This window comes from Asterias rubens, chromosome 1 (genome assembly GCF_902459465.1).
Source record: "Asterias rubens chromosome 1, eAstRub1.3, whole genome shotgun sequence".
In the NCBI taxonomy this organism is placed as follows: domain Eukaryota; kingdom Metazoa; phylum Echinodermata; class Asteroidea; order Forcipulatida; family Asteriidae; genus Asterias; species Asterias rubens.
The window spans coordinates 14,350,347-14,371,951 of NC_047062.1; the positions used below are offsets into that span (position 1 = coordinate 14,350,347).

At 38.1% G+C, this 21,605-nt stretch overlaps 1 protein-coding gene across 1 annotated transcript in view; it reads right to left on the minus strand.

Annotated features, from left to right (window-relative positions):
* The window catches only part of LOC117296987 (E3 ubiquitin-protein ligase pellino homolog 2-like), a 50,494-nt gene that overhangs the window by 12,532 nt on the left and 16,357 nt on the right, over positions 1 to 21,605 (minus strand). Inside the window, exons 3-5 of the mRNA XM_033780097.1 lie at positions 15,536 to 15,665; positions 12,812 to 12,910; positions 11,796 to 11,993 (exon numbers count right to left, since the gene is read on the minus strand). Coding sequence (XP_033635988.1) covers positions 11,796 to 11,993; positions 12,812 to 12,910; positions 15,536 to 15,665 — 427 coding nt within the window. The remainder of the gene's footprint in view (positions 1 to 11,795; positions 11,994 to 12,811; positions 12,911 to 15,535; positions 15,666 to 21,605) is intronic.

Sequence of the window (21,605 nt, forward strand, 5' to 3'; positions counted from 1 at the left end):
ACCCCCTAACTGAAACTAAATTTTCAAATTTGACGGCTGATCATGATTTACTGCAGGCTGATCAAATTGGGCAATTCAACTGGAAGGTTTAGCCTCCCCCCTGTCATATAGCCGAAGGCAAAATGAACATTTGAAGCCTTTTATGAACACTGCATACTGTTTATAAAAATAAACCTGGTGATGCCTGTTGAAAAAAACAATGCTGTTAACGCGTGCAGGCATGATCGATTGTAGAAAGAGAATAAAATAAAAATTGTCTATTCAAGTGAAGTAAATTTCTTGAAAGTCATTTACCCTAACGCCAATACACAAAGACGTTCATCACTTTAAGTTCAAAATGATAATAATTTTATGCAAACTCATAAAAAAAAGTCATTTGGGTTACTTAACCCCATGTGTGTACTTATACATAAATTATATTTATAATGCTTTTTGTTAATCATCAATGGTAATTGTTGATTTAAAAAAAAAAATTTTTATTCTGAATTATATTTGTCTTCTGATTTTTGTTTTATTGGTTTGAACATGACAAATCATAGAAATGTTACAACAAAACAAGTACATGAGCATTCAAGAAAATAAGCAAAACAATTTTAATATGTAAAAAAATAAATTTTTGTGTATTGACCCATTTCACCGGACGTCATCATCAGAAATATCTTGAATGCGCCATATTGGTGGGCAATTTCACTGTGCGTTTTCATATATAACTCTATGCATTAAGTAAGCTGAAACGTTATGCAGTGAAGTGCGCGTTTTAGGCGACGCGGCGTTAATACACGTAAACCTAACTTGCCCACCAACATGGGAAGCGTGGCATCAGTCACCGCGTGTGACACGCGTGCAAGGGGTCAATATAAGACTAGAGTTGACTATTAATTATTTTCTTGCATTTTGGTCGGTAAGAAGCTTGCAACAGCTAGATGTTTTTTTCCTCATATATAAATAATTGACAAAATTAGTAATTCCTTCACAAAGTTAAAACAAGAGTAGATATCAAGGCAGTAATGAAAATAACCAAGAAATGGGGAAATAGCCAAACATTCAGTCTCCTGACGATGACTAGAGCAAGCTAGTCGAAACGTTGAGACCAATTCAGAACTGACTCCACGGCAGTACAGTTAATTATGATCCTATAAGCTAAAGTAGTAGTCCAGTCTATTTTCTATACCATCCACCCTGGTAATAGTTAAAAAGCAGAACAGTTCTTTTCAGAACTGAGAAGTCTCCCGAACCTCCGATTATCTACTCCGCGGCAGTAGAATAAAGCAAGACAGTTCTCTAAGAACAAACTCTACCTGGCAAGTAGATACACACATGGTGTTACCGCAAACCAAATAAACATAGCCAAACATTGGAAAATAATAAAAAAGTTTACTTTCTATTAGTATTATAAATGTCAGGTTTAACTGATTGCTTTTTTAAAGTAAACGTAATATATTTATTTTTGTATCGGAAGGGGCCTCTTAATAAGATCTTCACTAACTCAGAATCCCCTTTCTTTGATTTGTATAAATCGTACTATCAAGCATCTATTGGACATGATGGATGTTCCTTTACTCCATCCCATCAATATCCACATGCACCCTGCTCTCCTGGGCCCAATTTCATGGCTCTGCTTACCGCCGAATTCTGCGCTTACGATCACGATTCCCCACTTACGTGCAAGCGCCGAATTTCTGTGCTAGCCTTGTAAGCGTAGAATGCCTAGTAATGCCTAGATTCCTGCAGAGTGTTTATTGTGAGAAGCCTAGCAGGAGCTTAGTGGCCATTCACAAAAATCAATGTTCACTTTTTTCTTATCAAAATAGTGGGTGGGTGGGTCAAAGAAATTTTTCTGAGGCAGTTAATTTGTTTTTATAAATGTTTTTTTTAATAAAAAAACTGACACAAAAATTGCTACTCATTGAGACCTATAAAATTTCCATTTTTTATTAAATGATTGTATGTACTGCCATTGTACATTACCTAGCCTCATGTCACACAAATTTAAACCCAGGATATAAGTCAAATTTAAGTCCCTGATTCCAGCCACCAACAATTTCATCATGCACTCCTCTGTTTCATAAAATGCAACCAGTGGACCTACACTGGGTACTTATAGGCAGTGGACACTATTGGTAATTACTCAAAATAATTATCAGCATAAAACCTCACTTGGTAACAATTGTAATGGGGAAGAGGTTGATTGTATAAAACATTGTGAGAAACGGCTCCCTCTGAAGTAATGTAGTTTTCGAGAATGAAGTAATTTTCCGCAAATTTGATTTGGAGACTTCAGATTTAGAAAATTCGAGGTCTCGAAATCAAGCATCTGAAAGCACACAACTTTGTGTGACAAGGGTGTTGACAAGGGTTACACATACCTGATTGACATGTTACTATAAACCGTAATGCATTTGTTGTCATTTTAGTAGGGCCCTTATTTTGTCCTTGGTTGCTTATTGGCTGATTCTTTATGCAGCGCGTACAAAGATGCAAAGTTAAACTGTGTCATCAATTATTTTACCTGTAAGATGGTGGCGTGATGATCGAGAAGGTTGTAGTGGGGAGAGGGTCTACACCTTACACCTACATAGAAATGTATCCCTATGAACCTGCGGTGGTTAGAGGTCTAAAGGTAATTCCTCATTGGCTGATGCTGTATGCAGCGCATACAAAGATGCGCATTTCAATTGTTTCATCATCTGTTTTACCTGCAAGATGACGTCAATGTATAAATAAGGTCCACACAATAAGAGAAATGCCCAATTTCATAGCTCTGCTTTGCCACATAATTCAAAGCTTACACAGCGCTGTAAGGCCCAGTAGCGCGGATTTCCACAGTAAGCACAGCCATGATGTGCTTTCTCTAGTGCATGACCATCATAGCTTGGCAGCACACCCAGGTTTTATCTTTAGAAGGCGTAGAGGAGGAATTTGATCTTTGATGTGCTAGGGGGCTGATGTTATATTAGCATTGGGTTAAGGTTGATCGTGGCTTCCCGCTTTTCTTCTACATCTACCCTCATCTATAAACAACACCTGAAAACTTATTAGAGTTAAAACATTCGCTGTCTTCTTGTTCTTGGGGAACAACAGGTCCTTGAAGGAGTTTTTTTTTTAGGCTCAATGATGAAGATGATAAATGACCCAATTTGTTTTCATTCATTACCCTGTCACAATTTTTCTAAAAAAGAGGGAGGGTCTGTGTATTTTACAATCCATCTAGCATTTGATTTGATTACTGTGCATTGGTTTTTACTGTGCATTGGTTTTTACAAAAACAACAGCCAAGATAATCATACATTTAAGGGTTAAAAAAAATGCATACCTACTGAGCATTCTTTTATTCTTCCTTTGTTCAAGCAATTAACAGTTCCCCAAAGACTATGTACACAACTTTTTCCAGTGGAGCACCCCAGTCTTTAGAATTCTCCTATGGAGTTCTTTTGTTTTCCCTTTATTTTATTGTCCTTTGTCTCCATAAGGTGGTGAAAATGAGAGCACATCATGTAAAATTTATGCACAATTTATTCACCTTAAAGTCTATTATTTCATACCCATTACATACCCAAATACAAAATGTATCAACGCATTCTGTCTCTATTTAACAGTCACCTTTCCTTTGCACAGCACACCTTATTTTTGTTCACCATCCTGAGCTATCGTTCATTCTTTAATTACCCGGAGCCCTTCCACTATGGGTTACCCAGTGGACCTGCGGCAATAAAGGGGGGTGTCACACTGCCCCTAGTTCAAGACGAGAAATGGCAAGAGATCACATTAAACTTTTTCTCCATCCTGAGCTATCTTTCATTCTTTAATTACCCGGAGCCCTTCCACTATGGGTTACCCAGTGGACCTGCGGCAATTAAGGGGGGTGTCAGACTGCCCCTAATTCAAGACGGGATATGGCAAGACATCACATTAAACTTAAACCTGAGAACACAATCTAAACCGAACCCATCCCAAATTGGAGTTCAATCAATCCTCAGGGTTGTATTACACTTATACCGCTGCACTCGCCCGCGAGAATTTCACAATTTTTCTATCCAACTTGGAACTCCCCGATTGTGTACGCAAGGGTAGTGTTCCCGACGTTCTGTTGTGATAAACAATGGCCATTGGAAACCATACCACAAGAACCATTCTAAGCTGGTAAGCAAACTCTGGACTCCATGAGGGATTTCTCCTTTTCTATTTTTTTTTCTTTACGTTTTTGTTGTTGTTGTTGCTGCAGGTGGGAACATGTCACCTTTTTTGTTACGTGGGGAGGTTATTTTGAGAGTATCTACGTTTTAGGCTTAGAGCTTATTATATGAAAAACAGAACAGTAAGAATGGGACATCGCTTTGACAGCTGTGAATTAACACCTTCAATATAACACTTAAAGCTAAGAATAAGGTTATTATGTCTGATGTATTACAACGCTTAAAGCTACGGATGTGTTGTTTATGTCTGATGTACATGTACGATCATGTAGTCAGATCATTGCTATTAGGTTGAGCGAGCAAAATATCACAATGTGGTCAGACTAGTTGTGGGTCTGTAACTCTATTATATACATGCACCTCTTCTTTAAAGACACAGGACACTATTGGTAATAGTCAAAGACCAGTCTTCTCACTTGGTATATCTCAATATATGCATAAAATAACAAACCTTTTAAATTTGAGCTCAATCGGTCATTGAAGTTGCAAGATAATAATGATAGATGCCTGTTTTTGAGACCTCAATTTCTAAATCTGAGGTCTCAAAATCAAATTTGTGGAAAATTACTTCTATCTCGAAAACTACTCCACTTCAGAGGAAGCCGTTTCTCACAAGAAAGGTTTTATGCTAATAAATATTTTGAGCAATTACCAATAGTGTCCACTGCTTTTAAAGCAAAATATCACATCGTAGTCAGACTAGTTGTGAGTCTGTAACTGTATTATATACATGCACCTCTTCTTTAAAAATTAAATACCTATTTAAGTAAAAGTACCCGAATGGCAGTGAAATACCTGGTTATTTATCTGTGTACATGGTGTAGCAGTAAAATACCTGATAATTTATCTGTATTCATCTGTATTCTTGCATTGACTTACTGTTTAGTAAGTCAGAAATCTTAGGTTAGGAGAACCATACCATGGCCACATTTCATCTTCCTATTGAAGAGAACCATATCAATGGATGGTGTCTGTAAAAGGATTGTGTACGCATGATAAAACCCTTAGGACTTTGTATCACTGAATATGCTCGCTGGGAAACTGTTCTCTTGGAATCGTGTTGTCTCTCTAAGCATGCGATGCTCTTATAGTAGCAACCTTAGCCATCTTGAAATGGCTGAAATTCTTGCAGTGGTCTTTGCACAAGAACCCATTGGTACACAAGATAGATTTACACGTCAAATATGCGAATATTTTTCCTTTTTTACTAAAATGAAAGAATTCCATCTTGAGAAGCGGGCCGTACAATATTTGACCAGCAACCCAATGAAAATTTAGGCACTCAACCTTGACCAATCCGCGTATCGATCGAAACCCTGCTGCAGAGGTAATATAATAAAACCAGGGTGATCGTAACAGGAGAGAAGTATTTAATTGAAGCAGCTTCTATTTATTATATTTATGAGGGCATTTTAAAATATAAATTTTGCCTGGATTTTCATTTCTGAGAAGACATAAACATTTTGCAAAGAGCACTTGGTCAATGGGGTTGCAGGGGCACCACAGTCAATACCAGGGGCAATAGGCCTTGGTCTGTGTGTTATTGTAGGCCTGGTAATTTTGTTTACGCTACACCTAGTAAGATGGAAACATTTTGATTATGAATCTGCATGACCAGCTGGCCGGGCACAATTCTATGCAGCTGCCTAAACTAAACATAAGCTCATCACGGATCTTGAATGCCTGCAAGCAAAATTTAACCCACCATGTCAAATGTGTACCGTTTGTGCCAAATTCCCCTTCCAGCTTTTTTTTCCCTTGGCAGTAAAATCCATACGCTAAATATTTTCTGCTTAACCACCTCTATGAAAATATAGATTTAAAAACATGTCAGAACTAGCATTCCATTTGTGTGCATCCCTGTGGAGACATCTTTTGTTCTTTCCTTTGTCCCCCAGTAGTTAAGAACCTCCAATATACACTGTGGAGCACCCCAGCCTTGAGAATTCCCCTATGGAGACTCTTTGTGTTCCCTTTTACGTTTTGTTCTCAGTCTCCACAAGTTACAGTGAATATAAAATCTAGAGGGCATATAAAACCATGCGTCACGGTCTGAGAAGAAGTCAATTTCTGCCCAATGTTTCTGACCCCTCATCATATGGTCACTCATCAGTTTACACAGCACACATTTTGCAAGTGGGACGTTTGCAGGTAATTGACCCACGAGGGATTTGAGCCCATGGTGGTCCAGCAAAGTTTTATTTGCAACATAGTGAGCGCTCCCTCTAGTTCTTACGCATAGCTCTATGGTTATTAGCCTGATCATCTGATGTCACACTTCAAGGGTTTTAAAGCCATTATACACTTTCGGAACAGAAAAAAAATAAAAGTTCACAGATTTACAAATAACTTACAGGGTTTAAAGAAGGTAATGGTAAAAGACTTCTCTTGAAATATTATTCCATGCAGCATGAAATGCTTTACTTTTTGAGAAAACATTGAAACAATTATCAATTCTCGACATCGAGAATTACGGTTTTATAGTAAACACATGTCATGACACGGCGAAACCTGCGAAAACAAGAGTGGGTTTCCCGTTATTTTCTCCCAACTCCGATGACCAATTTAGCCTAAATTTTCACAGGTTTGTTATTTTATATATATTATAAGTTGTGATACATGAAGTGTGGGCATTTGGACCACTGTTTACCGAAAGTGTCCAATGGCTTTAAATAACGCCAGATACCAGCCTTGAGCACCTGGCGGGATTCTGCCAGATGTACCTTTGACATCGATTCACACATGTACACATATGCACACGCAGCAGCAGACAGACCCCTGCAACAATAGCTGACATCACACTTCGAGGCTTGTGAATAACGTCAGAGACCTGCCTCCAAAACCGGCGTGTACATTCACTTTTGACCTCAGTCATTTCAAAAAGAGATATGTAGTCAAATTCTATTGCGGTCGTGACAGCAGTGACTGTCTGGGCATCTATGTCACTGCACGTTTATCATATCGATGTATCCAATGGAATCACTGGATCTAGCGGCAGGGACCTGTCTTTATTCGCAAGTATGTAGCTGACAAACTATGTCACTTCGGAGCAGACCAATCATAACGCAGGAATTGAATGGTTACATCACTGCATGTTTATCCACTTAAGTTATTGTAATAAGACCAGGGCCTGTCTTTCTCCTTGTAGATAAAGACAGGGGATCAGTCAATATGGTTATGAACCCCATTCCAACAATAAGCATATCAGTACCAGGATGCATGTGGATGCAATGTGTGTGACCCAGTGATATCCACTCACACACACACAAACTTTTTTGTGAATCCCGTAAATCGAAGACGTCACTTTGTTATCACACTATTTCGACTATTTCGAAATTTTTATAAGCTACGTCCCCATTAGTTCTGTACACAATCACGAATTGAGAACTTCCTCGCTGTCCAAAAACCTGGATCCCTTTTGTTAAAGTACTCGGTTTTAACGTGTAGACACGCTCACACGCATAAATAACAACACTCAATAATGAGTTGGTATCAACTGCACTTCATGGCCCTATATTGGAAGAACAGCTGCGGGATTGATAATGCTATTATTCCATCATTTCAGAGAAACGTACATGACACATTCTAATTATAAAACAATGATCCTTCACTGGAAGTGCATCACAGCTGATCCTGTGGGGGGGGGTCCTGTTGGAACGTGCCTCCTCTTCTCGACCATCGTTCAATTTTCATTGACTCTGTTTGACCTCTCCATCTTCCCTTCTCTTTTCCTTCGTCTATTATATGAAAATAGCTTAAAAGGAACATTACAGAATTGGTAAGACAACAAAATTGTCTAAGATCACAGATTTACATAAAACTAACACGGTCTAATAATGATAATAGTAGAAAACATCTCTTGAAATATCATACTTGATGAGAAATAAATAAAAACTAATTTCCCGTTTGGAGTTTAGCGCTCAGTGAGCGCTTTATTCTTCTTATTTTTTCTAAATCGATGTCATGCAAAATGTGTAATCGGTTTTTCACTATTGTCTTATGACTCAGATGGCCAATCGATCTCAAACTTCTACAGGTTTGTCAGTTTATGAATATAGTATAAGGTGGATTACATATTGTGCGTACACTGCCAACAACTGTCTTGTTAGCAAAAACCAAATTCTGTAATGTTCCTTTAACATCCTTGACAAACATTCAGATCTCATTCATCTCCTTGAAGCCATTTTACTCTACAGTGCACACGCAATTACTTAGCCACTATTCCAATGCAGATAAGTATCGGCATCTTCCTCGCTTCAAATGGAGGTCACACCAACATCCTTTAAGTTAATCATATAAATGTCTTTTACAGTGAAGTAAACAATTTAGCCTTTAAAAAGGTTCAAAATGTGAGGGCACTAAACTATTGTTTGTATTGATACCCCCAGGGGCCAGTTTCACAGAGAAAATATCGCTTAAAATGATTCTGCTAAGCACCAATGCAATGGTATTGTAGCTGGTATGCATTTAAGCTAGTTATTGGCTATTTGGCAATTTGGCAAAAGAAATTGAGAACAAAAAGGAAAAAGAAATGCCAAAATCAGATCTAAAGTTATCATACTAATATTATCATACCTGTAAAAAACAATCTGATTAAATAGCAACAAATAACATTCTTTCACACTCATTTTGTATATACTGCCTTTTTCCGCCGCTTGTTATTCTGAAACATTGATCCATGTCAAACAGGGAAAATAGAATTATCTGTTGCAAACTGCTTACCAACCAAAAGGACCTATGGTATAACTGAAAAAAAAATAGTTAATGGCCAGACGTTTCGACCCAAGCAGTCCTGATCTCTTTAGGGCCATTAACTTTTTTTGCAATGTCTAACGGGTACAACCTTACCCAGGTCATGTTGGCCCCCCTATACACTGCCCCAGCAGCCCCACAACAATTAACAGCAGGTTGTGAACAAACCAATAATGACTAAGTGAATGAGTGCATCGGGGCAGTTTATTCAAGTTTCAAAGTTGCCACGGTAACCTTCATCCGACACCCTTTCCATGTAAAGCCCCAAAGAGGAAATTATCCTCAATGGCTAGCTTTCTGTTGCTCGGGGAGCTCAGACAAAGAGTTTGGAAACGTAAATCTATGAACTTACTTTCTCAAGGAGTAATGTAAACAACAAAGCTACTGAGGCTGTTTCAAGATGAATTCCATCGTTTCCAACAATTAACATTTTATGAATGTAGGAATCCTTTCTGGAAGTAAGGGCGTACTATAATTTTGTCAAGTTTGATTTTCAACAAAATGGCATTTTTTTGTCCTATTATGTAAACATACAAAATACTGCAAGTATTTTTAAAAGGTTCTTAAATAACATAATATAATTACAACCTCAATCAACATGTCAAGAGCAAAAATGTTTACTTGTTGGTTTTAAAACATGTCTGTACTTTATAACATAGTGCATAATGTAGTTGTGAACCTAAGAAGTTCTGAATACATGCTAACCGAAAGAAAGACGGAAATGAAACCAAACCACAGAACACATTGACTTAAATACTTGCAAAAACAAACATAAGAAAAACTGGATATATGTAGAAAATGAAAGAAGACCTTTTTTTTTCACAGTGAGAGTGCTACATGTTTGTTAAATTTAATTGCGCATTTTCTTTTTCCTTTCTTTTTTGAAAACAAGTCAACAAACAACAGCAACCCAAAGGTTTTGTTGGTCAGGGACTGTTTTCTGTAAATATATGACCCATGTATCAACATACACAATCATTTTCTCATTCAAATAAAATAGTGTATTAAGCCTAGTATAGACCCTTTGCATATTCATTTATGGTGTACAGGTAGCAATTTGCTTGAAACGCAAATTATGCTCTTTCATAAGGACCTGTGCTGTCTGCAAACCGACTACTAGACCAATCAAAGCAAACTTACAATGTATGATACTAAAAATAGGTCAGTACAATTTCACATGAAAGTTGTAAGGATGGGCTACGGGCAGTAAGGGAATTTAATTTAATTTTTTTTTCTTAAAAAGTCTTCGAGGCACAAACATATGAGAAGGCCCTCCCGCATCGACGGCTGTATAATCAACAAGTTTGTCCAGCGGGGGCAACGGTAACCAGAGTCAGACCCCATACTCCACATGAGTATGAGCTTATTTGGTTAAGTGGAACCGCAATGCACCGCTGCAAAAATTGTGACTATCCATAAATAATAACTGCCCAATGTGCATCTTTGGTGTGGTAGCCTGCTACGGGGTTGCTAAGAACATGATGGAATGGGACCAGAGTTGTCATGTAATCTACTGCAAGGCTGAGAGGCACGAAATCTGAGAGGATGTCCTAAATAATCTACATGCAATGTATAGATTCAGTGTGTCACTACAAGAGGGGAACTCTTCAACTAATGGAATTTTTCGCGACAGGAATTTTAAACAATTGACACGCTTTGCGATCCCATCCAAAGAAGAAACTTCAAACTGCATCGGAATTTTGATTTATGGGAGTTCTGTTACACTGCTGTCTCTACCCCTCACCCCATCCTGATCTATGTGTTTGTATTTATGAATGCAAACTTCTCCTCAGAAGAACCTTTTAAGGAAATCCGAGAACTAAATAGGGAATGCGTACATATGGATCTTAAAGGGAAGTTGCACCTTCGTTTATCGATGACGAAGACAAAGACTCTGTTTGTTAAGTGATGATAGCAAGGAAAGGTTTTACTTTTACAGCTTTCAATAAACGAACCAGGGCCATAATTTATGGCACTCCATACTGCAGAATTCTAAGTTTATGGAGCTCTGTAAAGTGCAGGAATCTCTTAGCCACAAGCGCAGAGTTATACAGCAAGCAGAGCCATGCAATTGGGACAATACACATCAGGGAGAAAACTGCCCCCCTGCCAAGTTGAAATTTAAATTTCTCAATTTCTCTGTCCATTCATGAACTAAGATCAGGCCTAATGATCAACTGTACTAGTTAGTGTCTAACATCAACAGATTTTGATGGTTAAGAAAAGAAAAATTTAAAAGAGCTATCTAACCATCTGTTGTTGGTCTTAATATTTTGTATGGCTTCTGACCAGATCCCCCGAACAAAGCTATTGATAAAATAGGCTAGAGAGCTCATTTGCCAGAGAGCTGGCACGTTAATCCAGAGGTCATTAATTCAAATCCCGTTCTAGTAAATTTTTCTTTGTGTTCAACCCTCCTCTATCTCAAAATTTTCCCAGTCAGTTTCCCCTTGTGGTTTCCCTTGTGATTTTGATATATGCCACTTTCTCTGTGGGAGTTATTCTGTCTAACGTTCTACCAGAGTCCCTGTTAGATTCCAGATCCTGATTCCTGCTTCTCTGGTTCAACGACTTGCGTTCTTATTGAGCCTACAACATCCATGTACTGATCAAGAAGGGACAAAAAACTCAAGCAGTCTTCCAAGTTTTGACAGCTCAAAAAAAAACCTGGCTTCAGTAATTCCATCTTTTCTTGAGCCGAGGGATAAGCAATACCATGGCGACCATTTTGATAGATACATCAAATCCGTCTGTCCCACACTGACAGCTCCTTATAAAAACCCAGTCGCCGACCTGGGAGACACTGAGATAAGGAGCGGGATAAGAGAACAAACCGTACACCGTACTTACCCCGAGGAATATATTGTTGCCCGAGTTGAATCCCGCCGCATAAATCCTGGCGGTGTGCGGCGTCTCCCGATCGCAGATGATACGGCAGGCGAATCTGGATATTGTGCTCTCTGCTACGGTGCATTCTTCCTGGGATTTGGCGCCAGGTACGGTATCCATGACAACGAAATCAATGACAGGTTCTGTGGAGCGTCCAATCTAATGGTTTTACGAGAGAAGGAAGGGGGTGCATGGTTACATTTTCAGTGTTGAATTTCAACTAAGAGGGTTAATGATTTCTCTACAATACACAGACACACAAAATTTAAAGTTTTAAATAGTTTTGTCTGCGTAAATACTCTTTGGGCAGTTTTTCTTGGCTTGGTTAAAATGAGGGGGGGGGGGGTATACATGCAGGGGAACTTGACCATCGCCGCAAACTGTTACATGCATTTCTTTTTCATGGCTAATTATCCCATCAATTCAAATCTCAGCACTTAATGGTAAATTTTACATTGGTTTTTCGTTAGAGTCACATTTGATCCCAGGCATTTTAACTCCAACCAAAGTGTGAAAACTTAGCAAATTAGGTGATGCCATTGTAAAAAACACAGAATAAAATTAATATCTTATGTTTTGGAAGTATTTTTGTGCGCAATCCTCAATGTTTACAGTTTTGTTTTAGATGGTATGATCTGGAGTTTTTATGATCATAATTTTTCTTGATTATTTCCAATTCTGTAATTATTTGTCAACTTCTTCAATAAAAGGCTTCAGTTTTGCTAACAACGTTGGCACCCCACGTTAAATTACCTAAACCTGTTTGAAATTCGCAAAACTTTTTACATGTGTCAGTGTTAAGGCTTCAGGGTAATTTTTCACTATCATAGCCAGGAATTGTATAATTCGGCTCAAGACAGAAATCACATTCTCAAAAAAATCTGCCACAGGATGTTTGCATTAGTTCACGTCTTTAGGTAATCCATGAATAAACATGAATCCAACAGGAGTGGCCCCGTCCCATTATCGGCACTTACCTGAAACATGTCTGTGCTCTGATCCGATGAATATTCAACGACCACTGTCTGGTGCCTTGATAATGTGTAGGCAATTGTGTGTTTGCCTTTCTTGGGGCCCTAGGGGTTGAAGGAAATAAGATTTCACAGGTTAAAGAATCGCGGCTGGCAAATCAGGAGTTTGTACAAAGAAAATTAAACTAAGACTGCAGAACAGTGATTGCATGAAAATGTAGTTTTCAAAATTCAACAATGACTTGATGCGCTTCAATGCAAAGTTCTTTTCATACTGCGCTCAAGATTAAGCCTTCGGCAAAATTGTTTTGAGTTAAATGTTTTTTGCAAACGCAACACAAAATCAACAGACCCTAAGGCTTTGCATTGACACAACCAAATATTTGGCGAGAGTCATTGCTGACAAAAACAAGTCTGAAACTATGACATGAATTTTAGGATATGGATTGAAATGATGGTTTTTCTATCTTGCGATAACCCCATAGAGAACAAGATTTCACCAAACTTTTAGGAACAGCATCCACAGCACACGAAGTAGATCAAAGAGCAGGTTTTGTTAACATGTTGAAAAATAACAGCTGATTTTCTTCATCAGGCTAAATTAAAACGTCTGAATTCGGATAAAAGACAAACCAGTAGTCCTATTTCAAGGGGATCCAGCACCATCGTAACACCAAGATTGCTTCAATAACGGTCAAGTTATTTTCCTGTTACTCTCCCAATCAATTCCTTTCCAACCACATTGTGAAATTGTCTGGACTTTCTTTCCCCGAGTCAGTCTGACAAAAAAAGTAATCACTTTCCACAGAGCAACCACTAAATAAATCTTGGGCCATCCCCAGTCACATTGGATAACACATACAAATTGATGCAATCAATTGCACTTTCAATTGGAACTAAGTGCTTTTCTAAATGTTTAGAATCCAAAGAAAGTTTGTACCTTTTAACCTATATTTGTGGCTCCAAAGAATGTTAGAATCCAAAGAAAGCTTGTACCTTTTAACCTTTATTTATAGATACGTGCATTGTACATTTACCTGAATTATATTCACCATCATATTCAATTCAAACATTATTGTATTGACATTCAAGGCCCTTCATGACCTCACTCTAAAGTACATCATTGAAATTTTGCACGCTAAATACCATTCCAACGGTATACAAGAAACGTTCATATCATAATTAATATAAGTACAGCTTAATGTACATGTAGCGTATTGGATTAAGTTGCAAATTGACATTAATTTAAGTTTCCACTACTGTATTCTCAACAAATGTACGTACACACATTTCTGTTTGGAAAAAAAAAAAAAATAAAAAGAAATAGTCAGGTTGGCATATTTATGGCGAAGAAATTAAACATGGTCTGATTGACTGCACACATTTCAAGCAAAGCTGTAAAAGTGTATTGTGTTTCATTTGCACATAAAATATGTATCATAAAGTAATTTAAATCCCCCCCCCCACCCCATGAAAAAGGAGGAGGGTAATTGTTGATAGAGCAACCGCAACATATGTCTGCGCAATTTGTATGTGGTACATTGGATTAGATGAAGGGTGTACTCTGTATAATGCAGGCATGCAACTGACCGTTGAAAAAAAGAGAGGAACATTTTCAAAGGCACAACGCTGAAATGCCACGGGACATGATACCCACAATGGTACCCTAGAAAATGTTGAGGTTTATTATGCTCTTAGGTGCATTGTTAGCATGTAGCATGTACTATGCTTATTTTACATGATTGTAGTTGTACACTGTTGTTGCCAGGCATATATAAGCTTTTTAATCCGAAGAAAAAAAAGAAGTAAACAATCTTTTTTTTCTTTTTTTCTTTTTTTCCTTTTTTTTTTTCCATGTTAAAAAAAAACCAAAAATGCGGAATTCCGCGGAAACGCGGAAGAGTTGCATGCCTGATAATGGATGATTAAGGCCATGTCTGAATTGGCGGCTGCCATTGTGGGGTATGGAGACAATTGTCTCTGTTGCCTCGGTGATCAGTATTAGTCCTGGTTCTGTTCTCTGTATATCAAGAAAAGTGACCTTTCCCAAACGGGCAAACACTTTCAACACCATTAATCAACACACGTCTGTGATTTGCATGTCTGTTGTTTGTTGATTAATTTGGAGTTAAAACACCAATCGATCAGTAAGGTGTAAGAGCCTTGTCACACCAGGCAACTGTTGCAGGCAAGATTAGAGGCAACCAACTGCAGTGCAAACTATAGGATGCGTTATTTTTCAAACAATGTCTTACGATTCCCCCAACAATTACGAGAATATTCAAACGTGAATTGCTTCTCTTCTTTGAGGTTGCCTAAACTTGTTGCCTTGTGTGACATGGCCAAAAAACTGTATTATAATAATATTATATTTATTGGTTTATTTCATAAAAACATTACAAAGGAATGAACAGTATGGTTGAATTGCACTAGAACATGTACAGAATAAAAAATTCTTTAAAAAGAGCTAAAAGGTTAAACAGTTAAAACACACAACACGTAATTAGCAAGAATTACTAACAATTAAAACAACAAACAATCAACCAGCACTTAACCAAAAAGAATGAGACTTAACCCCCAAAAACGTAATCAATGGGACAAATTGTGGATAAAAAGCCAGCATTAAAATCCATACGTAGTTAAACTTGAAAGAAAAAAAAGAAAAAAAAAAAGAAAATGACAGACAGTGACACCACAGGCCGACTCACTGGTCAACAAGGCTGCACTCACCTGTCCCCCTTTCTGGGGGCTGACCTCGTACTGCCTATCTGGCTTGACGCCATTTGCTGTTTCTCTCTTGAATAGACCGAAACGACTGCGCCGTCTCCCTCTGTTGCCTGATGGTAGACACCCATTATACCTGAAATAAAAAAAATATAAAGATCATAATTCTATTTAAGTTCAAACATGTGTTACAAGTAAAAGAGAAGCGGACATCAATATTCACTGTTATTAAAAAAAAAAATAATAATGTTCAAAATTGTTTGGTTTTACATCACATGCATCTTCACATACCCAAATTAAAATATAGCTCCATGATTATATGTAGCTGTTCTCGTAGCCTTGCAATCAGCAAAGAAGAGTCTGCTATCATTTGAGTTTTGTGTCCTTAATTTTCTTGTGCAGTTAAATCATGTTAGTTTGTGCCCCAGAATACTATGGGAAAATATAACCTTCTCTTTCAGAAGGCGGGGTACTTCAGAATTCGTTTTGATGGAACATTGTTCACAGATTACCGAGGGTAAAACAAACAGACAGACATGACGGTGCACAATTAACCCTCTCACCTTCACATGGCCCCAAATTATATGTATTCATTTAATTTGCATTCATTTAACTAACAGCACTGCTGTTGTAAAGATTCAATGTATGGTACATAGTTGATTGTATTAGAAGTGCCACTTTATACATGCATGTAAATGAATATTGGTATGTCATGTTTCTCCTTAGAACATCCTAAGCTTAGTCTGTTCTGATCGCTTATCATAATGAATTAATCATTTTATGTGCGCTACTTAAGCACATATTTTTACACATGGCGCACAATGCATACAGACACATGGATTTCCGGCCTAATACAAATTCATTTTCATTTACCAAATAAAAAAATGTTCTGATGTGGATACATGTAATACTTGTGTTGCCAAAAGAAACCAGCAACTCGGTAAACTTTCTCTTTCAAATCAAGATCCTTTAAACCTGAAACCTTGCGGTATCGGAGTAGTACTTCGACATGTCATCATTAATGCAGAATGACAGGATGGGGGGGGGGGGGGGGGAGGGGGGAAGGGGGGTTTGCATTCATCCCATCCCTCAGTCCTATATATCAAGGTGACATTTAAAGACATCCCATCAATGCATCACAAACACATACACATGGACATCATACGTCAGATTCCTCAAAAAGGTGACGTTATAAACGGTCATAAGACGCTGGCAGGTACTTGGGAGGAGGTATTGACAGCACCTTGACTGCTAAAGAACAGGCAGGGAGGAGCGGGGAGGGGAGATGATAATTGACCAGTAGTAACATTGACCTTTTTTAAAGTGCAAAGCCAGCAAGCACAGCAAACAAATTTGAATTTTAAACAAGTTGATGATGATGCACTGTTTGGATGAGTGGGTAAATGCTTCAGTGTAGATCTAGATGCTTTTGTGGTGAGGTTTACCATTTAAATATTGTCTTCCGCTGTGTTTTCCTGAGGTTGAGTATGAATGTGTGCATGAGATTTTATGTTAAATTTAAATAAAATATAAGGACAAATCAGAATGTGCTAACTGGATTTCTTGTAGCTCATAAGTATCGTTGCATCTTTGAGTTGTACACATTTATACAAAGTTTTTCATGCCCAATGACGTGTTGAGGTACACCAATATGGTAGTCATTAAGCCTCTCTTAATATTTATGCATGAAGTCATAATTCTTTTTAAAAAATTAGGCAATGGGCGCATATTGTCCACCACCACTTGCAGTGGCTGCGCCTATGGCCTCGTTTTTGGGTTAGCATTGCATATAAATATTAAGAGAGGCGTATGCACCTCAACAGAGGTTTTTCAAATTTGTAATTTATGAGACAGATTAACGTAGCACCTCATAAGGGTTTACAAGGTGCTATGACACACTCAGCCACAAATGCAGGAACACCTTCTCTTATTTTTATTGTTCACCAAGCGTGTTAGAATTATATTCAAATCCACAACACCTTTTTTCCCATTTACACATTAGGCAGTTTGTTTGTTTGCACCATGGTTTGCAAGTTTGACCATTGTTAATTGATTGCTTGTCTTACTGTTTCACCCCCCCCCCCCCCATTTAAGAAGCTCTTCTAGCACTCCTTTGATTCACTTCTTAGTAACCAACAATGAACCCTCTTGTGTAATCCCTTGTTAAACTGTCTTCAGCAAGGAGCATCACCTTATCGGTACTATATTTTAAAGTTTTGCCTGGTTTGAAAAATAAGTTCTTACCGGCACTGATGTGGACTTAGTTTTGAAACTCGTTTGATTGTTATCTGTAACTTGCTTTGAAAGGGGGGTTTCCTTACAATGTAGTTTAGCTTAGGTTTAAAAAAAGATAAATGTGAAGGTGTAGGTCCATCCATGGTTCATCAGTTAAAGAGGTACAATGGTTGATTAATTATTTTCACTGTTTTTTTTTATTGCTTTGTTATTTTGTAAATTTGTATTCATAAATACACCAGGCAGTTTCGTTACTCCTATTGGTTGAGAGTGCGTCGCCAGGGGAAGTTTAAATGGGGGATAATGACCAGCTGGAGCTGTTTATAACCGGTTGTTTTCGGAAACCGATTGTTTTCGGAAACCGATTGTTTTCGGATTGCTTTTGTGCGGATTTGCCCACAACCTCATTCCCAGGAATGCTCGATCTCGTTCAGTGAAATCCTTTCCAGTTAGTGATAAAGTTTAAGGTTAAAAAGATCCCTTGAAGTTGAACTGTTTCTGCTTGAAATGCTTGGCCTAGAGTTGTTGAATAGGGAGTAAAACATTTAGTTTTGATCTTATGAGAACAAACTCCATGTTTCGAACAGTAAATACATTAACAGGGACTTTCATTATTTACTTGTAATTCCAATGACTCGTTTCAAGAGCATAAATTTTCACAGACTTGATATTCTGTGTTAATTCACATAAAGTGTGGATACGACTTACTAGTCTTTGACAAATATCAATGTTGTATAAAGCGTGTTGGCCTATACATGGAGCAGGCATGCAACTGCCCGTTGAAAAAAAAAGAGGAAGATTTTCAAAAGTACAACACTAGACATGATATCCACAATGGTACCCTAGAAAATGTTGAGGTTTATTATGCTCTTAGGTGCATTGTTAGCATGTACTAGGCTTATTTTACATGATTGTAGGTGTACACTGTTGTTGCCAGGCATATATAAGGCTTAAAAAACCCAACAAAAAACGCGGAATTCCGCAGAAACGCTGAAGAGTTGCATGCCTGATGGAGGTAGAAAGAGACTACCTCCATGGCCTATACATTCATGTACAGTGTACCCCAAAACTACCCCAGTGGTATCACATGGTGTCCCAACCAGATGCTCACTTCAACCCAAGGTGGATTTGGCGTGCACATGTACTAGTACACTTTATTTTAAAGGCTAAGCTTGATTGAAGTTTATTTTCCTAATTGTCAAGCAAATCCTATTGATCAATCCAGCCCACACACAGAGTGCATTCACTTGAATGATTGCACATGATAAACAGACTGCATTTTACCACAATTTCTTTGGTTGAAGTTACGCTGAAATACCCCTTTTGCAAGTTCCAAAAAAACAAACATCGTTGTTTACAATGTGTAAGTAGTCATTAACTGAAAAGCATTTTTCTCTTTGTATTACATGGTTGAGCATGGGTAAATTATTTTTATTATTACAGAGGTAATTGGCTCATACATGTAGTTTAACGTGTTTTGTTTTTTACTTTATCTTGTCAGCAACCAATAGAAAGGCTTACAATGGGGCAAGAGGGACGACTTCTTTGTTAAATGAAGTGATGTTGAGAGAGACGTAGTAATCTTGAACTGGTGAAGACTGGTTTTATGTGTTTGTATCAATCTGAAATGCCAAGTGTGATATTGCCGTGCATATAACTATGGCAAAATTGACAACACATTAAGTGATACAATTTGTTAAACGATTACCGTATCGTCTTGATTTTTTGTTAATCGATAAAAGCAATATCGCCCAAGCTTACAACACATCTTGAACCTAAACCCTGAACTGATTAACATAGGGATCGAGTAAAATCATTTATTCAGAATAGAAGCTTGGATCAACTCTATCCATCAGCAAATGACACTAATACCTAAAATAGGTGTCTGACATCAATGCAACCAAGTTGTATTCCAAGAAATCTAGCCATATGCAAACCTTTTGGAATTCATCCAATGTTGCGGCAATCTAATCCATTGCCAATCCGCAGTTTGGATTAGGATGTTTGAGAGAAACAAAGATCAATGATGATCTGATGTGATTCACCTCCTGAAAGACTCATCATCATCATCACCCCGTGGAGCCCCGTGGTGCGTTGTGGTTACCTCCTCCCTCAAGTGTCAACACAAGATGTCTTCCTCTGCCGAGCCCCTCATGAGAAGGGGGCCCTGAGGCATTGTCAACACATCAGTTTAATTTGATACTATGGATCCAGCATGGTGCCCCCTTAGGGATGAATGGGGTCAATGGCGGTCAGAGGGTCTCTCTCTGTAGTTGTGTTTCTGTGTGTTACGGCATTTACGGAAACCTCAAATCAATATTCTATCATTAGTTGTTACCTGTGCACCTTGTGTGATGCACTGCAATAGACGTTTTGGGTGCTTATTTTGTATACGAATTACGCATACCTTTGATAAAACCATTATAAGTGTTTATTTCATTGCTCCTTGCTGTGCTTTTAAGACTAGCACACTATCTATACAAATGTTGCATGTTTTGTACACCCGAGGGGGAAAATGGCTCCCGAGCCAAAGCACAATGAAAGGATCACAAAACTGTATTTGACCTTGGAGCCCCTCTTTACTGACACTAGAGGAGTAAATAATAATGGATACCAGTATAAAGATAATGGATACCATCATACAGTAGGCCTACACCAATATTTCATCACAGCAATTAATAGCCAAAATCCAGACTTTACCCACAGTCTACATGATGTACTGTTTGCACTACCGAGCAATAAGGTCTTTTTGCACAGTACAGATCTGCAGTAGTCCCATTATGGCGGCTGTAATTAATAAAACTCCAGTACCATCACGACGCATCAAAAAAATGTGCTTTATATTTAACGGATGACCAGCACCGGTGGTAGCTCACTGAACATAGTGCAGAGCCCATGGTGTTTTCTAATAATCCCATGATTAATATTATACCCACTGCATGGTACGTGAGCTCGTTTCCCCTGCAATGGCAGTAATTACAATGGCTAAAGCCACACAGGGGACCCGCGGCCAGGTTTCTTCAGGCAATGGGGTCTTGTGCTGTATATAACGAGCGACGTCTGTGCAGTGGACTTCTAATAAGAAAAGCACATTTGTATGTAATTTGATTGCAATAATTACACACACTGTATAGATTGGATCATGTGGTGCTGTGTTATTTCCATGATTCATTGCAATCATCATGTTCACATATTAAGGAAATCAAGCCACATAAGGAAACCAAGGGATGTCACATACATGTAAGGAAACCCAGCCTTTTATTGTGGGCTGCGCAAAAGTAATTGACTATTTTAATAAGAGAGCATTAAAGATGCTACGTCAGATTTTTGGCCGATTTGACTCAAAAATTTTGATTCAAATTCAATAGGTATTTTGATGGGGGTCCAGAAAGTTACACGCTTTCATTTGAGCCATTGCTCGAAAAAGTCCGCCAATTATTAGTAGCAGTGAAATAAAGTGCTCAAAATTAGTTTTTGTCGGGATCCCGACAATATATCACGTGACCAATTCTTATGTGTTTTATAAGAAACGTTTAAAATTGTTGTCATGGTTCCTGGCCATTAAAAGTTAAACTTTTTTCTTGTTAGAGCGGGTGATACTCTTTGAAATACCAATCACTCAAACAAATCTATTTTTTAATGTTTGGGGCCAAAAGTTTGACATAGCATCTTTAAACAATAAAGAATAATAACAGTCATTTTACAGTCCGGTTCAAATTGCTTTACAAAATCAGCCTGGCTAGCATCATCAGGGCCTAATTTCATGGCTCTGGTTATTGCGGGAATTCTGGGCTAACGCCCGATAGAATCACACGCTTCACTAGGCACCGTAAGCATAGAA